Source organism: Megalobrama amblycephala, linkage group LG9 (assembly GCF_018812025.1).
Source record: "Megalobrama amblycephala isolate DHTTF-2021 linkage group LG9, ASM1881202v1, whole genome shotgun sequence".
NCBI lineage: Eukaryota > Metazoa > Chordata > Actinopteri > Cypriniformes > Xenocyprididae > Megalobrama > Megalobrama amblycephala.
Window position 1 is genome coordinate 24,943,812 of NC_063052.1, and position 21,911 is coordinate 24,965,722.

Consider the following 21,911-nt stretch of genomic DNA (forward strand, 5'->3'; position numbering starts at 1 on the left):
CTTCAGCAGTGCTTCAGCTTCGAAGATTTATGAATCTTTTGTTTCGAATCAGTGGTTCGGAGTGTGTATCAAACTGACAAAATCACATGATTTCAGTAAACGAGGACTTCGTTACATCATGTGTTTCGAAATTTCAATGGTTCAAGTGACTTTGGCAGTTTGATACATGCTCCGATCCACTGATTTGAAACAAAAGATTTGTAAAGTGTCTAAGCTTTGTGGAATTACAAATTTAAGAATCTGTTTAAGATCTGCGGATCCTACATCCTGACCATTTGGCAGGACAAGCTCAAGATACAGTGGTGCTTTTGTCTCTATGATAATGTAAAGGTATGGGCGATACTGTCAGACTGATTGGATTAGCACCTATGCATTTGAATGCTTTGATCTTCCAACTGGAAGTCAAACTATGTATGAATGTTTACATAGTCTTAGTTCTCGTGACCAGCTACTGTTTACCATTTGGGGTACTATTATCTACACAGTTGGGGGTAATTTCCTGTATTGTCTTCAGATGCTTTTGTTTTAGTGGTCACTTCTAAGGCTGTGTGTAAGGGCAACACCTTTAAGGACTGCCCACTGAATGCCTATTAAACATCATGTATACACTGCATTAGTTAGATTTTGGATGACCACAGCGACGCACAGCGTGTTTCTCAATAAAGAGTAACTTCTGCTTCAAGAGATCCCAAAGTCTCCTGGTCTATGCTTCTGAGATTTCCAACAGCTTCATGAAGCAGTGTTTTGAAATCGCCCATCACTAGATATTGTTGAATAAAGTCATTATTTTGTTTTTTTTGGCACACAAAAAGTATTCTCATCACTTCTTAACATTAAGGTTGAACCACTGTAGTCACATGAACTGTTTTAAATATGTCTTTAGTAGCTTTCTGGGCATCTGAAAGTGTTCAATGCAGGCCTCACTGAGCCATCAGATTTTATCAAAAATATCTTAATTTGTGTTCTGAAGATGAATGAAGGTCTTACGGGTGTGGAACAACATGAGGGTGAGTAATTAATGACAGAATTTTCATTTTTGAGTGAAATAACCCTATAACATTCACACTGGTTGTCAGTTTGTGCAGTGCTTGGCAATAGGTGACAATTTATCCTGCTATTTTCATTAGTGAAGTTTTTTTTCTCAATATTATTATTGCATTATTTATAATTGTTTGCCAAACTAGATTTTAATGATATTACAGTGGACATACAGAACATCACACACTGTGCAACATCTACTATGAAGCAGTCTAATTCTAGTGTAGTAAAGATTTTACACACAACTGAAGAATGAAATAATTTAATGTATGACTTCAAGGTCATATTCATTACACTCATGAACAGGAAAAGATGATGTAGTCTTTTAAAATGTACAACAGTGATGCATGAAACTCAAAAATTAAAAAAAATTAAACCTTATGCAAGAACAATGCCAAACTATACATTTCCAAATCTGGTGATCTAAAATCTAGTGCTGTTAAATTGATTAATCACATCTAACAAAACTTTTATGTTTGATTAATCAATTTTGCATTTATTTGACATATTACAATTAAACAGTTCAATTTGCAGAACCAACAAATAAACAACAAATAAAACAAATAGTAAACAACAAATAAAACATCCATAAAATGGTATACAGTAAGAAGACATGCAGATAAGACTTAAGCAGGGCTTTAAAAGAAAACACACTAGAGCCTTGCATTTAAAAGGAACCTAAAAACTTTTGATACTTCAGTACTTCAAATGCGTACCTGAAAGAGATATGAATTTGTACGTGCTTATCTCTCATCAAGACTCTTCCATTTCAACCAACATTTCAAATAAAACTTTCTCTGTGTCTTTTAAACTCTGTCTGAAGAGCTGAGCGTGTTGCCATGACACTTCACCCTCTCCTCCTGTGAGTTCCGCCTCCACAATCAGCTCTTTGCCTCCGGACAGTCTTGAAGAGGAGTGCAGTTCACCATCTGTGAAAACAAACCGATTACTAATATTATAATCAAGCTTAATTGGTGGTAATCATGTTACATTTAAAAACCATTTCAGTTTTTGAAGCACAACCTAATACACAAAGCACAGAGCTGATGCATTCAGCAGTGAGACTGATACCTCCAGGAAACTCTACGGTGGTCTCGGCGGAACGTAAACTCCAACGCACGCTGCCTGAATGGAAGGTCTGGCTGAAGGCTCGGACTGAAGCGGACTTGATCTTCATCCCTACTGGAGAGCAGTTAAATTTCCAGCTTATTTTCCCAAAGGGAGAGCCCTCTGTTCTAGCCAAATACACCTACAATCATAGAACCAGCAAAGTTAAATATTTAAACCAGCTGCATTAAACACAAGTAAATGTGTTCTTTAAGACAATGGCTAATATGACAGAATGGCCAACAATTAGGAATGCATGGATACTGTATTTCTGGTCGGTACGATAAGTTGATCATTATTTTAAATGTAAATGCCTATACACTACCATTCAAAAGTCTGGGGTGATGTACTAAATTGATCAAAAGTGACAGTAAAGACATGATGTTACAAAAGATTTCTACACATTTAACTTTCTATTCAACAAAGAATCCTGAAAAACTGTATCATGGTTTCTACAAAAATATTAAGCAGCAATACCATTTTCTAATATATGATTTGTAATATTTCACAATATTACTGTATTTTTATAAGATAAATGCAGTCTTGGTGAGCAAGCATAAAAGACTTCTTTCAAAAACACTTCAAAAATCAAACTTTTGAACGGTACTGTATAATAAATCTATATTGCTTTGCCAAATTTTTCTAATTTATTGAAAATAAAGAGTATACAATTAAACAAATGATACCACCAGGTTAATATTAAACAATATTAAAAATAAATATGAAATGTAAATAAATAAAAAACATGATAAACAATGAAGAATAAATTTTACATCAAATGATATTATTACATTAAATTAAGTAAAATTAAGATAGAAAAATAGATATATCAGTAATATTGGTTAAATAAAGAAAGGAATTTTCCTTCATCTTCAAAAAAAGAAACAAACCATCTGCCAGTCAAGCTCCTCTTTCCGGAACACATTTTCTGTCCTCCAAGCACCTTTCTGCCATCCTGGGATAGTCTCTTGGCCATTGCTCAGTCTGAAGTAACAGTCTTTGGTCATATTGTAGCAAATGTGAAAGAACTTGTTTTGCTTCTCAGATTCTGAAGGAATGAAGACACATTCCTGTGCATTCTGGGAGGAAACATACATAAAAAGTAAGTTAAGTTAATTATTGATATAAACAAACACACATATATACACATATACATACATACAGTACAGTCCAAAAGTTTGGAACCACTAAGATTTTTAATGTTTTTAAAAGAAGTTTCGTCTCCTCACCAAAGCTACATTTATTTAATTAAAAATACAGTAAAAACAGTAATATTGTGAAATATTATTACAATTTAAAATAACTGTTTTCTATTTGAATATATTTCACAAAGTAATTTATTCCTGTGATCAAAGCTGTATTTTCAGCATCATTACTCCAGTCTTCAGTGTCACATGATCCTTCAGAAATCACTCTAATATGCTGATCTGCTGCTCAAGAAACATTTAATGTGTACAATTGTACAAAATATTTGTGTACAATATTTTTTTTCAGGATTATTTGATGAATAGAAAGTTCAAAAGAACAGTGTTTATCTGAAATCTAATCTTTTGTAACATTATAAATGTCTTTACTGCCACTTTTGATTGATTTAATGCATCCTTGCTGAATAAAAGTATTCATTTCTTTAATTTCTTTTCAAAAAAATAAAAATAAAAATTCTTACTGACCCCAAACTTTTGAACGGTAGTGTATAATGCTACAGACGCTTTGTATTTCAGATAAATACTGTTCTTTTGAACTTTCTATTCATCAAGGAATCCTGAAAAAAAAAGTACACAACTGTTTTCAACATTGAAAATAATCATAAATGTTTATTGAGCAGCAAATCAGCATATTAGAATGATTTCTGAAGGATCATGTGACACTGAAGACTGGAGTAACGATGCTGAAAATTCAGCTTTGCATCACAGGAATAAATTACTTTGTCAAATATATTTAAATAGTACACAGTTATTTTAAATTGTAATAATATTTCACAATATTATTGTTTTTTACTGTATTTTTAATTAAATAAATGTAGCCTTGGTGAGCAGACGAAACTTCTTTTAAAAACATTAAAAATCTTAGTGGTTCCAAACTTTTGGACTGTACTGTATATACATACATACACACACATATATATATATATCACTCCAATGGAATAACCAGTAATGAAACACTGGGTTACAGTTAAGCATCTCACCCCTTTAGAGTCGCTCATACCAGTCTCCCCTCGAGCTGCCCTCCAAGCCAGAGATCCTGAGACACGACCACCCAACTCTCCAGATGCAGAGGTCTTGGGAGAAATAAACTCTACCAGCTCCACCAGCAGTCTTTGCAACAGCTGCTTTTTCCTCTCTTCTCCTAGAGACTGCTGCCTCTACAGGTATGGAGTGGTATAGAGTGACAGTCAGAACATTTTTTTAGAGGCAATGATGAAAGGAGCTGTACTTTGGATGAGGACATGAAAATGAGAAACGTACCGTAGAATTGAGTGTGTTAATCGTATGAAGTAGCCATGTCTCCTGAACCTGTGTGCGTCTGGAAAGGACCTCTGGGTGTTTACAGGAGTACCTCCACGTCACATCCACAACCTGGTCCTTAGAGAACGCCAAGATGTAGGAGAGTTTCTTCCCCCAGCCGACTTCATACAGGAGGGGTTTATCGCATGTGTTCTCGCAAGGGTCACAGTGTAGCCAGCGATGCTGTGACTGAGAATACACCTCTGTCCACACGTGATCTGAAAGCAGGACAAAACTTTATGTTTCTATTCCAATACGATATCATTGTGGTACAGTAAAGGCCCTGATATACTTCAAGTGAAATACTGGTGTGACATCATTTCAAACATATCAGGTTAATTTGGAGTTTGTTCTGGGATTTCGAAATAGCTTGCAAAAGCAAACTTCCTGGAAAAGTTGGCTCCAGCTGGTAAACAACTACCATTGGTCCATGGCGATTATGTAATAGATAAGTGTGGCTCTGAGACTCTGCCTTTTTAGACATGGAAATGTTCTCTTGTTCATTTCTTCTGTTCAGTCCATCAAGGTCAGACGCAAGTAAAAACATGAACAGCCACTTCATAGTACAAACTGTTGTACTATAAAAGTTGTAATTCTAAATGAAAGCAACACTGGCACTGTTTCACGTTTAATACTGTAAACTGCTTGCTTCAAAGCAATCTATTGTATAAAAGTGCTATACAAATTAACGTGACTTGACTGAAGTGAACTTCAGAGCTGGTGCAAATATACGTTGCTAATATGATCAGATGCTTTCTTAACAGCTGTTTTGTCACTGTCGCTTTTTGTTATGCGTTTATTTTGTTATTGAGAGGAAAGTGTGCAGCACAGATTTACACACTTATCTAAACGATGCTTCCAGCACAGAATGTTGCTGCACATACCTGCAAAGGTGTGTCGAATTTCTTTTTACCCCTAAGCTAAGAATAAAAAAGAATGTTACTGGGAGTATATCAGGGCCTTAATGCTGTAAGATTTCTACCTGTGCTGTCCCAGATATATCTGGCCTCAAGGCCTAAGGCTCGGCAGAGCAGCGTGAAACAGTTGGCCCATTCCCCACAGCGCCCTCTCCTTGTCTCCAAAAGCTTCTCTGGGTTATTGTACCTGCGGAAAGGAAAAGTAATGTGAATTTGGAATTATGACATGAATAACATTGCTCTTTTCCCAACCAAAACACCATAAAAGTGGTCAATGTGGTGGAGAGGAGGATTTTTAGTGAATTTTAGTCTGTTCCTCACACATCATATAGATTACTAGATAGTTTTGTGGTAGTTTTATAGTGTTTTTTTTTTTTTTTTTTTTTATGAAAATTCTGTCATTAATTACTCACCCTGATGCCATTTCAAACACGCAAGTCTTTCTTTCATCTTTGGAACACAAATGAAGATCTTTTTAATGAAATCTAAGAGCTTTCTGTCACTTGACTGACAGCCTACGCAAATACAACGTCTGCTCTCTTGTCAACACAACATGCATGCGTCGTGGTTCTCTCGTGAACATGCTTTGGAGATTAATATTTTGTAAATAAAGTGGTAAATTATGTTTTTTTGCACAAGCAAAAGACTCGTGTTGCTTCATAAAATTGAGGTTAAACCACTGGAATCACATGGATTACATTAATGATGTCTTTACTACATTTCTGGGGCTTGAAAGTGGTAGTTGCATAGGCTGTCAATGTAGGGACATAAAAGCTCTCAGATCTTCATTTGTGTTCCGAAGGTGAACGAAAGTCTTACGGGTTTGGAACAACATGAGGGTGAGTAATTAATGACAGAATTTTCATTTCTGGGTGAACTAACTCTTTAACAACCCCTGGTCACTATCTCATTTTGTTTTTTGCAGCATAAACATATCAAATCTATGATTTTGTGTTCCACAGAGAATTTTCGGGTGAACTATCCCTCTATGCTTATTTATTAATTTAACATGGAGAATATGGAATAAAATTGCTGCATAAAATTGAATGCAAGATACTAGTCCTTCAGTATCATTAACAGTGTTAACTTCCTGATGAGAATGAAAAGCAGATGTACCTTGGAAATCTAGTGGAGATTTGGCAGGTGTGGCAGTAGTGGTTCTCTACACGGCCTGCATCCCAGCGTAGGTCATCACTTGAGGCAGGGAGGGATCCAGAAGGCTGGGTTGTACCTCCACACCGGCTACATGGCAGATTGTCCACCCAGGAAAAGAAGTCCCCTTTGAACCACTGCAACAGGTCCAGAACTAACATGTCCTCCTCACCTAGACTACATGCTGAGAGTGGAATACAACACAAACATGAGTCAACTTGTGATAATCTGGATTAGAGTCTTCATTTCATACAAGTATAAATCAGTTTAAACAAATGTCTTTGCATAAAACATTTAAATGAGAAATATTAATAGTTTAAAGGGTCATGAAACCCTAAAACACATTTTTTGAGATATTAACGGATATGTACATCAATGAATATAACAATAGCACTCATTATGTTTATTACTGAGGGTAGAGAGGTTGTTTTTCCTTTTTGGAGCCGTTTCGTTCTTCCAGTTTAAAAAACAAAGTTGAACCAACGTCATGAAAAGTGAATTAAATGTAAATGAATCAAATTTTATATTACGAGTATATGCGTTAATTCAGAGTGGTGATATCATGTCTTGCTTACCTGGATCTGCATCCTTGGCTTGTTTCAGCCGTTCTTTAGCCCTGGACCTGAGCAGTTCATGAGGTATGCAGTTCAGAGCCTTCTGCTGCAGTTCAGGGCTCTCGTATATCAACACATGCTGGAAGTTTGACTGTACAGTCCTAAAGAATGTCACGCTGCTCGACTAAAACAAAAAGAAAAAGGTGAAATGACTGAAAATGCAAAGGATGCAAGTCTTCAAACCATTTATTAATTTTGCTGTTTTATTTGGTAGTGCAGAAAGTTTATGATATCATCCTTAAAAGAAAACATGCAAATAGGACTCCAAACCTATAAAACGAAAACTAAGAAGTAGGAAGAAAAAAAAAACTCACAGTGAAAGGTATAGCAGCTGGTGCAGGTGTAGGGACAGCAGTGGCAGAAGCAGGGCCTGCAGAAGAAGAGGAGGGTAGTGGTGGTGGTGGGGCAGGATTTGGAGGAACTCTGGCACTTTGTGGGTTGGATGCTGCTTTGCTCGTACCAAGCCTCTGGTCTCTCTCAGCGGCAATTGTCTCCCGCACCTGCCTCAACCTCTCCACAGATGCTGACTTCGGAAACACCAAGTGGGTTTCAGCCTAACAGGGACACATACAAATAGCAAATCAAACATGTGATCATGCTTTGAAACCATAGGTAAACCAAGGTAACTATATATACTTTTACATATACATATATATATATATATATATATATATATATATATATATATATATATATATATATATATATGTACACACACACATATACATATATATATATCATCAACACCAACCTCTTCAAATCCCATCTCAAAGAGACATTCAACTGCTCCTTTGACAGGCAGAAGCTTGGTGGAGAATGTTGGGTTTCCAATACGGATTGATCTGTATTTATCCTCATTTGGGTTCCTACAAAACACACACATGCACAAACTAGAAACTGAAAAAATCCAGAGATAGAAATAATTTGTAGTTTAGATGTCGAATACAGTATGGTGGATGTAGAACAAGGAATTAAAAAAGAAAAAGATAGTTGGACACACTGACTGTCCTATATGGACAACATACACACTGTCTTTTCCAGTGATCAAGCATAACAACATTCCACTGGCACTCTGGAGTGTCTCCGAAACACTTCACTTACCTAAGAATGTTGTCCGCGTATGTAATAAGCAATTTAGAAACATCCAAAAACACCTCGGTAGGATTTTCGCACAAAGCAGTGACTCCTTGAGACCCAGACATGGTTTTACATTTAACTTCTACAATTACAGTAAGTACATCCGTGAGAGAAGACGTAACCGACTTCTACTGCGGGGTTGCCAGGCCACGTCGGAAGTGCGTAACAAAATTAGCCCAGTGGCCAATTAAAAGTAGCCCAAAAGTAGCCCAATGACCATATCACAAATATCAAAACTCAAAATATGCCATTACCATACATAAAATACATATTTTACAGTAAAATGAAAACCACTATATCGTAGTTATCATTAAACACAGATTAAAGGCTCCCCACCAGTGGCCCTACTTCACAAAACTTAACATCTAGCAGTTTATCATTGGTAGAATATAAACTATTTCAATACAAGAATTTCAGTCAAATATAAGTTATGCAATATGTCAAATCTTTACCCACGGGAGGAAAAAATCAACCCGTGGAAACAATTTAAAAGTAGCCCAAATCCGCAGGAAAACAGCGGACTTGGCAACCCTGTCAATGAAAGTTGCGAATTTATAGCTGTCCTTTATGAGCCTGGTTGATATTTTCTATAAAGAAATGTTGTCTGATATGTTGCCCTGTTGTTTAATTTTTCATATAACTATAAAATAAACAAAATGTCTTTAAACATATTTTTAAGTGCACGTTTTGGCACAACTGAATCGTCTGCATGCAATCATAGATGGACAGGCGATCCCATAGCGACTTCAGAAATTATGGTATGATAAGAGTCTTTTAAAAGTCCTTACAAACCAAATAAACCAATTCTTCAACCAATTTGTCCTGTTTTTTATTTTATTTTTTTATTATAATGATAATTTACTCTTGGTACATTGTGCTTGAAATGATAATTTTACACCAAAACACAAGATAAGCTGTATATTTCACAGGATTTAAAATATTATATATTATACAATTATTATAATCATTGAATAATATATTACTATAAAAATAAAAATAAAAATGTTTAAAAAATGCATAAAATACTGATATAGCTAATATTATTAGGGGAGTTGGTTACACATAAAAGTAGGTCTGGCTCCAGACATTTTCTTCCAGTTTGGAAATGGAAAATGTTTATTGATTCTTGTACATATCCATTCATGTCAGTTCAGTAGGTTCCCAATATACATGTATTTTTATTAATTTCCTACCCAATCCATAATTCTTTTGCTCATGCACAAGATATCTGTTTAATTATTATAGTATAGCCTACATACCTGTTTAATTATTTGCGCAAGCTCTTTTATGCCGCACAGCTGAATATTTTAGAGTATATTTCTCTATTTTTTTATATTCTTTAAATATTTTAATGTATTTATTTACTATTTTTGTTTATGTAATAATATTAATATCTTAATAACACTGCGATATTGATAAATAAGTGAAGTATTTTCCCTGTTTTTAATTCTTATTGTACTTTTGTTAACCATAATTTATACTTTATGCTTTCATAATGCTGTAAAGTGTAGTTCACTTTTAATTGTGAATAAACAAATGTCTATTTTTTTTTATGTTCATTTGCATATAATAATTAAAATTCTCAGCAAGTGTCAGTTCTGCATTTATTTTATAAGACCGAAAAATTAATCCAGTTTCCCAACATCTGAATTCCTCTGATTCATCTGCTCTGCTAAAAGCTGATCTCAGATCTGCCGGCACTCCTTCACTACTTTGAGCTGCTTCTTGTTCCGGCCAATAAGGCGCGAAGTTATTCAGCCCAGGTAGCGTGCCATCACTTTGAGGTGGTCTTTGTAAGTTTGAAAAATAATATCTATAGCAATAATGTTTTAAACACGACGTTACCTAAAAATCACCTGCTATACTTTCGTTTAACTTTATCAAACAGCTCATTTTCAGTGTTTGTTTGCAGCTTCAGTTACACGTGGAATTGTCTGTTCAAACTTGCGCAGGAGCTTTTTCATACAGTGAAAAAACAATGGCAGAAAAACCGATGTGGGAGCAAATCGGCACTGGATTCGTGCAACACTATTATCAGCAGTTTGATACAGACCGCGTGAAGCTCGCCGACCTCTATGTAAGTGAATTATTGCGAGTAAATGACTGTCAATGAACTTCATTATCTCGCGTGATGAGTGTAAGTTACGATAGCAGTATCATTTTGTTTTCATCCATGATTTTTTGTGTTTTAGCTGTTATTATTACTCAATTCTTTGATTGTATGCCTGATTATGATATACATTTTTTTTCTCTTCTAGACTGATGCTTCCTGTTTGACATGGGAAGGGGAGGGATTTCAAGGGAAGGCTGCAATCATGACCAAACTAAATGTAAGTTACCTTATTTACTCCTGTCATTACAGTCATATGCACAGTTGTCTTCCTGACTAAGTTTAACAGAATGTTCCTATCTGCAGAGCCTTCCCTTTCAGACCATTCAGCACAGCATCACCGCTCAGGACCATCACCCCACTCCAGATAGCTGTGTCATGAGTATGGTCATGGGCCAGCTCAAAGTAAGATGTGATAATAGATTGCAATTATTAAAATGGTTTTGTTTCATCAGACAACTGTTTGTCTGTCAAAATTGAGATTAATTGGTAGATTTATGCATTTTTGTTTAAAGGGTTAGTTCACACAAAAATGAAAATAATGTCATTTATTACTCACCCTCATGCATTAATCTTCGGAACACAAATTAAGATATTTTTGTTGAAATCCGATGGCTCAGTGAGGCCTGCATAGCCAGCAATGACATTTCCTCTCTCAAGATCTATAAAGGTACTAAAAACATATTTAAATAAGTTCATGTGAGTACAGTGGTTCAATATTAATATTATAAAGCGACGAGAATATTTTTGGTGGGCCAAAAAAAACAAAAAAACAACTTGTATAGTAATGGCCAATTTCAAAACTGCTCCATTAAGCTTTGGAGCGTTATGAATCTTTTGTGTCGAATCATGATTCGGATCGCGTGTCAAACTGCTGAAATCACGTGACTTTGGCGTCCAGACCGCTGATTCAACACAAAAGATTCATAAAGCTCCAAAGCTTCATGAAGCAGTGTTTTGAAATCGGCCATCACTATCTAAGTCGTTATTTTGTTTTTTTGGCGCACCAAACATATTCTCGTCACTTTATGATATTAATATTGAACCATTGTATTCACATGAACTGATTTAAATATGTTTTTAGTACATTAATGGATCTTGAGAGAGGAAATATCATTGCTGGCTGTGCAGGCCTCACTGAGCCATCGGATTTCAACAAAAATTTGTGTTGTGAAGATGAACAAAGGTCCTACGTGTGTGGAACGGCATGAGGGTGAGTAATAAATTACATTATTTAAGTCAATTATTATTAAAGTCAAAATCGCGAGATATAAATTTGCAGATGCAAGAAAAAAATCTATTAATTTTGACTTGATTTCTTGCAAATCCGAGTTTAAATTTTTTTTTTTTATAATTGTGAGATATGTTAAAAAATCTAGAAATTCTGACTTCCTTTTAGAATTATATAAATTCTCAATTCTGACAATAAAATCCAGATTTATGAGATAAAAAGTTGCAATTATGTTTTTAAATTTTTGTTTAGTGGCAGAAACAAGCTTTCGTAATTATAAATTACTTATTATTATTATTATTATTATTATTATTATAAATGTCTTACAATGTAGTCTGTAAAAAATCATTGATATTGATACTGTTATTGACATTGATATTGAGATTGATATCATTGACATTGATATTGTTTTTATGTGTTTTTACAGGCTGATCAGGACCAAGTTATGGGCTTTCAGCAGGTCTTCTTGCTGAAGAATGTAGATAACAAATGGGTCTGCACCAACGACATGTTCCGATTAGCTCTTCATAACTTTGGAGCATAGTTTTGTAGTATTTACAGTCCATGCAACTTTTGTATCCGGAGTATGGTTACACATTTCACATTCTGAACTGGTTTCATCTTACTTTGCCAAAGATCTTGAAGTTCCATGATCATCTCCAGATTAGAAAAAGACATGTTAAAAACAACTGATTATAATAATCGTAATTTGTATGTTGTGGCATGCACTGTGTGAAAATAACTTTTGATAATAAATTTCCTGTTCGTACAATCCATCTTTGAAAAATTGTGTTGCAATGTTTTGGTAAAACATCTTGTATCCTGATTTATGATCATCTAAATAATAAACAGATTTTACATATTGAAACAATCAAGGCCATGACAAAAATATTAAACCTAGCAGAAAAACATTGTTAACAGATTCCCCAGTCATGATTTTTACCTCAAAGATTCATTTAAATTCATAAGAAAACATTTCTGCCATTGCAGAAAAAAAAAACTGTAATGTTTTTGTAGGTTAAACATTGTCTGTCCACCAGAGCATAACTACCAGTTATAATCAATATATTTATGTAAAACAAATAGTTCTTGACTGGTACTGGATGCTGATTGGTCAATACAGTATAGTCAAGTGAAGAGGTTTATTGTCATTTCTGTCAGAGGAAGAAACAAAATAGTGTCTGAAAACATTTTACATATAAAACAGGTCCTTATAAGGCCAGAATTATTATTAAAAAAAATAACAAAAATAAATAAAAAAAACTATAAATGCAGACAAAATAGAAACAAGACAAATACACTCCAAAGTAGCTGATCTGACCCCCCTAATGAAGGCTTGATCCCCCTGATGGACATCAGAATAAGATATGGGGGGAGGGGGGGTGTCAAAGAAAATAGTCTAACCATAATGTGAAGCATTACCTATAAATATGAAGATTGCAGCATTACATTTACAGGAGATTTGTTCATGTTACATCATATTTATAGTCATTTTATTTTACGTGTAATTGGAGTGTTGAACATTACAACCAATCACACGCATTTTTGTTGAGCTTAGGAATGCAATGTCCAATCAGAGGCGTTTTGATTTGTCACCGCGCAAATGCCGGTGTCATGAGTGTTGTGTGTGAGTAGTGTGAGTATGCCATTTTATTTATGGACAATATTTTTGTAGTGGAAGGTTGACACTTACATTTGCTTAACATTTTATGGAAAATCTGTCCATAATTATATAATAATAATGTAACTTGTTATTTTTTTTATACAATACTTAATAATTTTAAATAATTAATAATTCAACATTACATTTATTTCACGTACAACATAAAATTGCAGAAATTTCCAAGATTAGCACTGTGATTTTAGAAGATTTTTAAAGGAAATTCTGATCGCCGATATTAAAGATCAATATATTAACTAATTTGGTATATAGGTGCAATGCCGTCATGCCGTCAAATGTACGCCGCATAGTAGGGCTGCACAATTATTAATCGCGATTAATCGTTTGCAAAATAAAAGTCTGTGTTTACGTAATATATGTGTGTGTTATGTGTATAATAATAAGAAAGAAATATATGCATGTATAAATAAATGTATATTTATATACAATTTATATTATATATAAATATAAATATTTTATATATAAATATAACATTTTTCATAAATATATACATGTATGTGCGTGTATTTATATATACATAATTATTATGCACATAACACACACATATATTACGTAAACACAGACTTTTATTTTGCAAACGATTAATCGCGATTAATAATCGAGCAGCCCCATAGTAACCATTGTTTGAAATGTTATCAGGTCATTGAATAAAAAAAATAAATAAAAAGATTTCTGAAATTTGCAAACACGCATTATTTGTACATATTTTTTACATTGGATCGGAAAATTACATTTAGAAAAATGCGAACGGAATGTATGATCAAATCTTTCAAAAATTGCTTCTCATGTGTTGTCCAATGTAACTTTTTTGTCATGCAATTAAAAACATAAGTGAATTGTTCAAAAAATCCATGCACCGTCATTGCAAGTAGCTATAAGCCGTTTTTTATATGCCTATGCTAGTATCAGTTACTTTTTACCCATTGGATGAAGACTAGTGGTGAGATATGACTTCAGCAACAAAACCCCTCCCATCTTGTGCTGTTGCTCAGCAACGAGCTGACTGTTCAAGGTGCCATCTAGTGGCTATGCCTGTGAATTACAAGCAACTGCGCCCCCTCATGACCAGACCACTTCTAAGAAAATCCATTATCATGATGAATATTTGAAAGACTGAAACTAACCACAACCGGACTAGGTCCCAACTTAAAAGTTGTGCATACTACTCCACGTGATTACCCCTGAGAGCCAGCAGGAGTGATATATAAGAACTTTTTTCCATTTCAAGCGTACTAAATTTCGATTGGCCAGGCACGCAGTATGATAATTATGCCCTGACGTCACTTCCCAGTTGTTCAATGCGCCATTTTCTCGAGTCTAAACGGCAAGCACAATAAATGAGTCCTACTTGCAAAAATTAATAAATACTCTTCATTGCTGGTTTCCATAGTTGAGAGCGCAGAATTATTGTTTCAACATCCTACACCGCTTCCACATCTTCTATCATCGGTTTTGGCAAGCACGCGGATTGGTGAAAGTAGCTAAATCCCCTCCCTGAGTCTGTGTGGCGGTGAAAAAAGGTAATGTCCTCACAATTAGATAGCAGCGGGAACATTAGCTTTTGCGTTTAGTTGTTGCGGGTTCGGTATGATCAGGAAGTAGAACGAAGCCCATTAGCCGAGAGCTGCGAAGAGGTTACTTTATGACATCACTGCGTTATTTAGAATCGCGCGTTCTAGAAGGGAATCAGTTGTTCTGCGATGTGAAATAATTCCTGTCGAATTCTTAGTGATGTGGGGCGCATGGAAAATTACATTTCGCTAGTTTAGAGTTACGTTAGACTCTTTTGTTTCGAACATTTAGTGTGCTTTGGCGGGCGTGGATATGTTTGGTCACCGGTCGCAGTTGATGCTTGCATTAAATAAATAATTACAGCTTGAATTAAATATTCGCTCTGGCACATATAGGCTATGACAATGTAAACGGATTCTGTCGTATAGTGTTTTTATTTGACTGATGCAGGGCTGAGATGTGAGATTTTGACTGTATCTGTACACAGTGTCTGTCATAGCACTAAATATATTTGGGTAATAGCGTGTTGATTTCTTGAATACTAAGTTGTAGATATTACACGAGGTAGTCCTCCTCCATGTGAGTGAGATGTATTATTTGCTGTGGTACTGGATTCATCAGATTGTGTTACCACTGCATGCATGTTCAACAGGCAGAGATGTGAAGCACCTATTAAGAACATCATACGAATTTTCACCACAAAATAAATGATTTTTTTTTTTTTTACCAAAAGAAAATGAAGTACTGTCACTGTCATTTTGCACTTCTTTTCATGTCAAATAAGCACAATTTTCTCCAAATTAAATTTTGGAATAATTGAGTAATGATGATGATAACCTTCCAGAAATTAATCCAGTCAAAAGTGACTAAGTTCCCAAAAATATTTCAAATTTGCACAGGCAAAACACCTATTTGTTCACACTGACTATTTTAATAAGTTAAATAAAAAATCCTGAAATACAGTTGCAGGTGGGAAATATCATATAAGCTAATCACATTTTATATATAAATTGAAACTTAATGGCTATTATAGAAGAAACCTTCAAAAGTAAAATATCCACACTGGCATTACTGTAATGAATGCGAGAGGAAGAATATGTGTGTAACTAATAAAATAAAAATCATAATGGTCTTTTCGGGAAATGAAATGTGACAAATAACATGTAGTCATGAAATTCTACTGCTTCTTGAATTTTGCAGTTGGATTAGTGGAAGTACTTGCACTCACCAATGTTACATCTATGATATAATTTGAAGTATATGAACATTATATACTGTTTTCATGTTACCACAATTAGTTAAAGGGTTAGTTCACCCAAAAATGAAAATAATGTAATTTATTACTCACCCTCATGCTGTTCCACACCTGTAAGACCTTCGTTAATCTTCGGAACACAAATTAAGATATTTTTGTTGAAATCCGATGGCTCAGTGAGGCCTGCACAGCCAGCAATGGCATTTCCTCTCTCAAGATCCATTAATGTACTAAAAACATATTTAAATCAGTTCATGTGAGTACAGTGGTTCAATATTAATATTATAAAGTGACGAGAATATTTTTGGTGCGCCAAAAAAACAACAAAATAATGACTTATATAGTGATGGCCGATTTCAAAACACTGCTTCATGAAGCTTCGGAGCATTATGAATCTTTTGTGTCGAATCAGTGGTTCGGAACACCAAAGTCACATGATTTCAGCAGTTTGGCAGTTTGAAACACGTTCCAAATCATGATTCGGCACAAAAGATTCATAACGCTTAATGAAGCAGTGTTTTGAAATCGGCCATCACTATATAAGTCATTATTTTGTTTTTTTGCTGCACCAAAAATATTCTCGTCGCTTTATAATATTAATATTGAACCACTGTACTCGCATGAACTGATTTAAATATGTTTTTAGTACATTAATGGATCTTGAGAGAGGAAATGTCATTGCTGGCTATGGAGGCCTCACTGAGCCATCGGATTTCAACAAAAATATCTTAATTTGCGTTCCAAAGATGAATGAAGGTCTTACTGGTGTGGAACGGCATGAGGGTGAGTAATAAATTACATTATTTTCATTTTTGGGTGAACTAACCCTTTAAGTTACTTAGAGTGGAGTTCCATGTTTTGGGTTAATTTCTGAGGGATTATGCAAGTATTTCATTCTTCTGATTCACTATTAATTAGGGTTTAACAACAAAACATTTTAGGCTTTTTTTTTTCTTTACAAAATAGCACACTCTTGATTTGAGTATTCAAATCAGAACTGAATGTCCATACTATTACTTTGCAAGGGATGAATTTGGATCCATTGCTCAGACACTGTAGTCAATATGCGGTATATCTATGTTGTTTTCCATAGTAATGATGTCGGTGTCCACATGGTATCCGAAGAGTTCCTACAAAAGCTGAGAGTAACAAACTACCAGGGCTTGGAATTTAGTAAGGATGCTAAGGACATGTCTCTACCAACATTTAGTTACTACTTACCATTTTTGATCAAACAGTTAAAACGTATATAACCACTGTTGTCTATCGGTGTCTTGTTGTTATAGACAGAGTCTAGGTTGAGATGTTTTTTCCAAAAAAAATATTTTCTGGTGTTCTGAATGGTTTTGTAAAAATTGGATTGTGTGTTTTCTGACTGTAAAAACTAAAGTGATTTAAATCAGCAATGCAAAACAATTTTTTTTCTTCCTGTCTGAGCAAAATGATTGGTTAAGAAGTGTATGAAATACTCCTAAATCTGTCACTGAGCATTTATTGTAGTCTTACATAATCAGGCTATAGGATTTCAGGGTTGGTCAATAAATCAAAATAAAAATCACAAATAATGACAACATCCAAATGGAAACCAAAGTGATTCTTTTTCAGGCGTACAACCATGTACCAGTTTCCAGTCAGAGGGTTGGAGAAGATCCGCAGAACAAGACGAAAAGTGAAAAACATTCTTGGCGAATTTGGACTTGAAGAATGTCTTAATTTGGGCCAGGTATGTTTGTTTTGTAAAAATGAAATAACTGAAATCTCATGTCCATGTGTATCAAAATAGCCTTGTATTTTAAAAATGTATTTCCATTTGAAATGTTATCTCTCCTTTTTGTTTATCAGGAACTCCAGGAATTTTACCCAGGCGACAATGTTTTTGATGCCACAGACTGGTGCAGTTTATCTGATGGTTTTGATGGCCGGTGGAGGAAGAAGGTGAATGTCACTTCAATAAATGTGCTTAGCTTTACTGAGCAAAAAACTATTTAGCTAAATAATGAGCATCTCTGAATATTGTGTGACAACTGGTTGAAATTCTAACCAAGCATTCTCCATTCTCAGTGGGAATATCGTACACAAGGATTGTGCTGCACCTTGTGCGAGTTCTCTACAAGATCCTGGCATGCCTACAAAACCCATGTTCAGCGCTACCATGATGAAGAAGAGCGCCTGTGCAAGCTTTCAGCCTGTACTTCCTGCCCATTTATAGCTCACCCAAGATTGGTCTCCAGGCACCTCAAATTGTTCCACGTTGAGGACGCAAAGATAGAAACCCCTGCTGTCCCACAGTTGCCTCCAAGGGCTGTAAACGGCACCACATTTCAGTGCCGAAGATGCCATATACAAGATACTCTTTTGTACAGTGTTAAAAAGCATGTTCTTCTATATCACTACACTTCCACGTTGAATAAATATGCCGGGCAGAGATCGGAGCGGGAACTTGTGGCTCTTGGAGACAGGTCTCAGAAATTCTACTGCAAAAAGTGTTACGTATCAGCTGAGACATCCGAACACTTGCTGTATCATCTTCTAACCTCAGAAAAGCACAAGGAGCTGGATGTGCATATCAGAGCTCTAATTTTTGAAACAGATAGTAAGAAACAGTACCCTGCTCTAGCACCGAAAACACAAGGCCCTCCTGCTCTCTTGATGATGAAAGATCCGCCAGCGGTGACAGCTACACTGGCTGCTGGTGGAATTAAAGGGCCGGAAAGTGGTGGTTCTGCAGTCATTGCTGCCCCAGGAACCAGCCAGGCATTTCTCCCAACTCAAGCTTCTGCCCTGGTTCAGCTTGCAAGCGCTGAAGCGAAGGGTTTACTGAGGCCTGGAGTCCCATTGGCTTTTCAGAACGCCCAAATCACCAGACCTGCTGTGCCTCCTGCTCCTATTGGTGTTCCTCAAAACCAGGTGTCCGTCAGAGTAGGCATTCCTAATCAGTCACAACTGCAACCTGTTTCCCGCCAAATTGTCCTACCACCAGGTGTTCGCCTCAATGTACCTGCTGTTAGGCCACCGCCACCTCAGTCCCTCGCTGCTAATCCAAGATTGCCCATAAATCAACCCACCTCTGGAGGCACCATGCTAACCTCTCAATCCCTTCTGAGTCATTTGATCCCCACTGGCAACAAAGTTGATGGTTTGCCTACCTACACTCTTGCGCCTTTGCAGGTCCTATCAGTCCAGGGAAATAACTCCCAAGGAGTCAGCAAACCACCTCTGCCTGCATCCCAGAACAACCCTCCTGCTCAGCAAAACAAACAAATCAGCTCTTTGCCAGCCCCTAAACAAACCAAGAAGTGGATCACATGTCCTATTTGTAATGAACTCTTCCCATCTGATATCTACGAGTCCCATCCAGAGGTTCACAAAGAGGCAGCTAAAATGCCCAAGATTGGTCTAGCTGCTCGTGCTCCATTTTTGAAAAAGATGCCAGATAAGACGGTGAAATGCTTGACATGCAAGATCTTGATTTCGGAAAAGGGAGTTTTTGAACACCTGCTTCATGGCATGAATTGCTTGTTTTGTTCTGGGCTCTTCTACTCCATCAAGCAGCTTGTCGACCATATCCAGATGGAACATAATGTGAACCGAAAGAGCAACTGTGACTTCATGAGGCGTGAATACAGACTGTATACTGATGATTCGGGGAATCTGCTTTTCCCTTACTTCGACATCCGAACCACGGCTCCTAAACTAATAATGGGTGAAAAAGAGCTCAATCTTGCATTGGTCACAAGCTCCCTCGATCTGATCTTTGTGAAGATGTTGCCCAACAATCCTCAGGGTGTTGGGAAGCTGTCCACACCCTGCAAGATGCCCACACCCAATCCTGACAGCACTGAGTGCCCCTTCTGCTCGGAGAAGCTTCTGAACAAGGAATGCTATCAAATGCACCTCAAAGAGAAGCATTTCATTGTGCCCACTCTGCATGCTATACTTAAAACCCCATCGTACAGATGTCTCTACTGTGGTGGTGTGTACACTGGGAAGACCACTACCAAGGCCATCATTGTCCACTTGGCTAAATGCCGCAGTGCACCGAAGAGTCTCAAGGATAGTGATAAACTGACTTCAGGATTAGCTGTTACTCCCAGAGCAAACCGAGCACTTGTGTCATACCCAGCTCATCCAAAACAGATCACTGGTCCAACCCCGACTTCAGTTCAAGCCTCGGTTCCTGCCACAAAGCCACTAGAAACCGAAGCGGAGATGCAGAGCAAGTTGCGCCTGGAAATAGCCTTCAGAGAAGCTATGGAGGCGAATAGAAGAGAGCGGGAGGAACGGTTGGCAAGGAAGAGAAAACTCGAGCGAGATAGGTTGGCTGGTCTGACGGTCCCCTCACCTGAAGTAGTAATCGATCCTTCTGTAAAATTAGCATTGGATCCTTCTGGAATGGAGTCAAGCTCCTTCGAAGAACGACGCGAGTTTGTCAATAAGTACTTTAATACACAGCCTTACCCGCTCAAGAAGGAGATCATTGCCCTGAGTAGCCGTTTACTGCTTAACAAAACTGACGTGGCTTGCCAGATTGGCACAAAGCGCACCAGATGTCTGAAGAACATACAGAAAACCAAGGCCGTGGTACTTTTAGGCTTCAATATGGCAGAGCTGAATAAACTGAAGCATAATCTATTCATCCCAGAGATTGAGCCTGAGAAGCTGAGCACCGTGACAGACACAGAGATGGAGGTCCTCCAAGAGTAGTTTCCCAATAGTAATAAAGACAAGGAGGACTTGAAATGCAAATTTTACTGAGAGCCTAAACTGTTACGTGTTTCTTGAAACAATGCAAAATATGTTCCATTCTCACCAAAACTAGTGTTAAACTGTTAACCTAGTAGAACTTGAGAGATTGAAACAAGTGAAGATGTGTTTGATATTGGCTGCTGTTCATTAACGTACGTATGTGTGTGAATGCTTGCGTTTTGTTTCATATTAATCATTTTAAAGTATACATCCATTACTTTTCACTGAGACATCACTTCAAGCAAAGTTCATGTACAAATAGATGTTTGTAGCCCATTTATAGTTCTAGAGTTGAAGAATTTGTGATTATACTTTTTATATTTTCCAAACCTCATAAACTGTTTTGTTTTGTTTTTTGGCATTTTCTTGATATATTTGTTGGAATGTTTAATGGTTATCTGTTTCCTTTTTCTGTTAGACAATGTATATTTCTATTAATCAATTCCATTTATTGTTAAATTTCATTTCTATTTTGCTTGCCTTATACTTTTATAAATATGGTATTCAAATTATTGTTTTGATCATATTCTTTGCCAAAAAAAAGTTTTGTCTTATTAATTCATGCTGCTTACCTAAGTGACTTCCTCTGTGAAGCTCCACACTTTAGTTGTGAGGATTTTCATTTGTTTGCAGTTCATTTCAATTGTATAATGATTGTAAGCATCAGGATATCTTGTAGACCCTTGGTTTCCCACTTTATTTCCCCTGTTCAGTATTCAAAAAGTAAATGACATGTTCATATTCACAGTAAATGACAACATCTAAGCTTACAAAATGAAAGCTGTGTAAATAAATTAGAGCATATAAATATATACATACAAGTTCACTTTTTTTCAGTTGTATGTTTATGTGAGTAATGGGCATTGTTAAAAACTCAATCCTATTTGTCATTATCAGGGAACAACAT

The 21,911-nt window shown here is 36.2% G+C and overlaps 3 protein-coding genes across 7 annotated transcripts; 2 read left to right on the top strand and 1 right to left on the bottom strand.

The window, feature by feature from the left end:
• Positions 1-1,284: 1,284 nt before the first annotated feature.
• Positions 1,285-8,986, bottom strand: ngly1 (N-glycanase 1). Its single transcript, XM_048202342.1, has 11 exons — positions 8,434-8,986; positions 8,084-8,198; positions 7,647-7,886; positions 7,294-7,456; positions 6,683-6,902; positions 5,632-5,753; positions 4,611-4,867; positions 4,331-4,507; positions 3,036-3,224; positions 2,110-2,287; positions 1,285-1,967 (listed from the first exon to the last, which is right to left on the bottom strand). The coding sequence occupies exons 1-11, from the start codon at positions 8,532-8,534 to the stop codon at positions 1,792-1,794; spliced, it is 1,938 nt and encodes a 645-aa protein (XP_048058299.1). The 5' UTR covers positions 8,535-8,986; the 3' UTR covers positions 1,285-1,791.
• Positions 8,987-10,083: 1,097 nt separating this feature from the next.
• nutf2l (nuclear transport factor 2, like) lies at positions 10,084-12,586 on the top strand. 4 transcript variants are annotated; one of them, XM_048202345.1, is made up of 5 exons: positions 10,084-10,232; positions 10,382-10,546; positions 10,728-10,799; positions 10,886-10,984; positions 12,238-12,586. In XM_048202345.1, exons 2-5 carry the CDS (start codon positions 10,448-10,450, stop codon positions 12,352-12,354), a joined length of 387 nt encoding a protein of 128 aa, XP_048058302.1. In that variant the 5' UTR covers positions 10,084-10,232; positions 10,382-10,447; the 3' UTR covers positions 12,355-12,586. The 4 variants fall into 4 exon arrangements, with proteins under 4 accessions (XP_048058302.1, XP_048058304.1, XP_048058301.1 ...); XM_048202347.1 differs by having other exon boundaries at positions 10,114-10,232; positions 10,422-10,546; XM_048202344.1 differs by having other exon boundaries at positions 10,122-10,262.
• A 2,110-nt stretch (positions 12,587-14,696) lies between these two features.
• On the top strand, positions 14,697-21,827 carry adnp2b (ADNP homeobox 2b). 2 transcript variants are annotated; one of them, XM_048202341.1, is made up of 5 exons: positions 14,697-15,011; positions 17,352-17,431; positions 17,864-17,981; positions 18,101-18,193; positions 18,320-21,827. In XM_048202341.1, the coding sequence occupies exons 3-5, from the start codon at positions 17,874-17,876 to the stop codon at positions 20,960-20,962; spliced, it is 2,844 nt and encodes a 947-aa protein (XP_048058298.1). In that variant the 5' UTR covers positions 14,697-15,011; positions 17,352-17,431; positions 17,864-17,873; the 3' UTR covers positions 20,963-21,827. The 2 variants fall into 2 exon arrangements, with proteins under 2 accessions (XP_048058298.1, XP_048058297.1); XM_048202340.1 differs by lacking the exon at positions 17,352-17,431 and having other exon boundaries at positions 14,700-15,011.
• The last annotated feature ends 84 nt before the right edge of the window (positions 21,828-21,911 follow it).

Coding starts and splice junctions, on each gene's coding strand:
- adnp2b (XM_048202341.1), top strand. CDS start 17,874: ATGTACCAGTTTCCAGTCAGAGGGTTGGAGAAGATCCGCAGAACAAGA. Junction 17,982..18,100: donor AATGTCTTAATTTGGGCCAG/GTATGTTTGTTT, acceptor TTTGTTTATCAG/GAACTCCAGGAATTTTACCC. Junction 18,194..18,319: donor ATGGCCGGTGGAGGAAGAAG/GTGAATGTCACT, acceptor CTCCATTCTCAG/TGGGAATATCGTACACAAGG.
- nutf2l (XM_048202345.1), top strand. CDS start 10,448: ATGGCAGAAAAACCGATGTGGGAGCAAATCGGCACTGGATTCGTGCAA. Junction 10,547..10,727: donor TGAAGCTCGCCGACCTCTAT/GTAAGTGAATTA, acceptor TTTCTCTTCTAG/ACTGATGCTTCCTGTTTGAC. Junction 10,985..12,237: donor TGGTCATGGGCCAGCTCAAA/GTAAGATGTGAT, acceptor GTGTTTTTACAG/GCTGATCAGGACCAAGTTAT.
- ngly1 (XM_048202342.1), bottom strand. CDS start 8,534: ATGTCTGGGTCTCAAGGAGTCACTGCTTTGTGCGAAAATCCTACCGAG. Junction 3,225..4,330: donor GTATGAGCGACTCTAAAGGG/GTGAGATGCTTA, acceptor GTTTCCTCCCAG/AATGCACAGGAATGTGTCTT. Junction 2,288..3,035: donor AGGAGCTTGACTGGCAGATG/GTTTGTTTCTTT, acceptor CTATGATTGTAG/GTGTATTTGGCTAGAACAGA.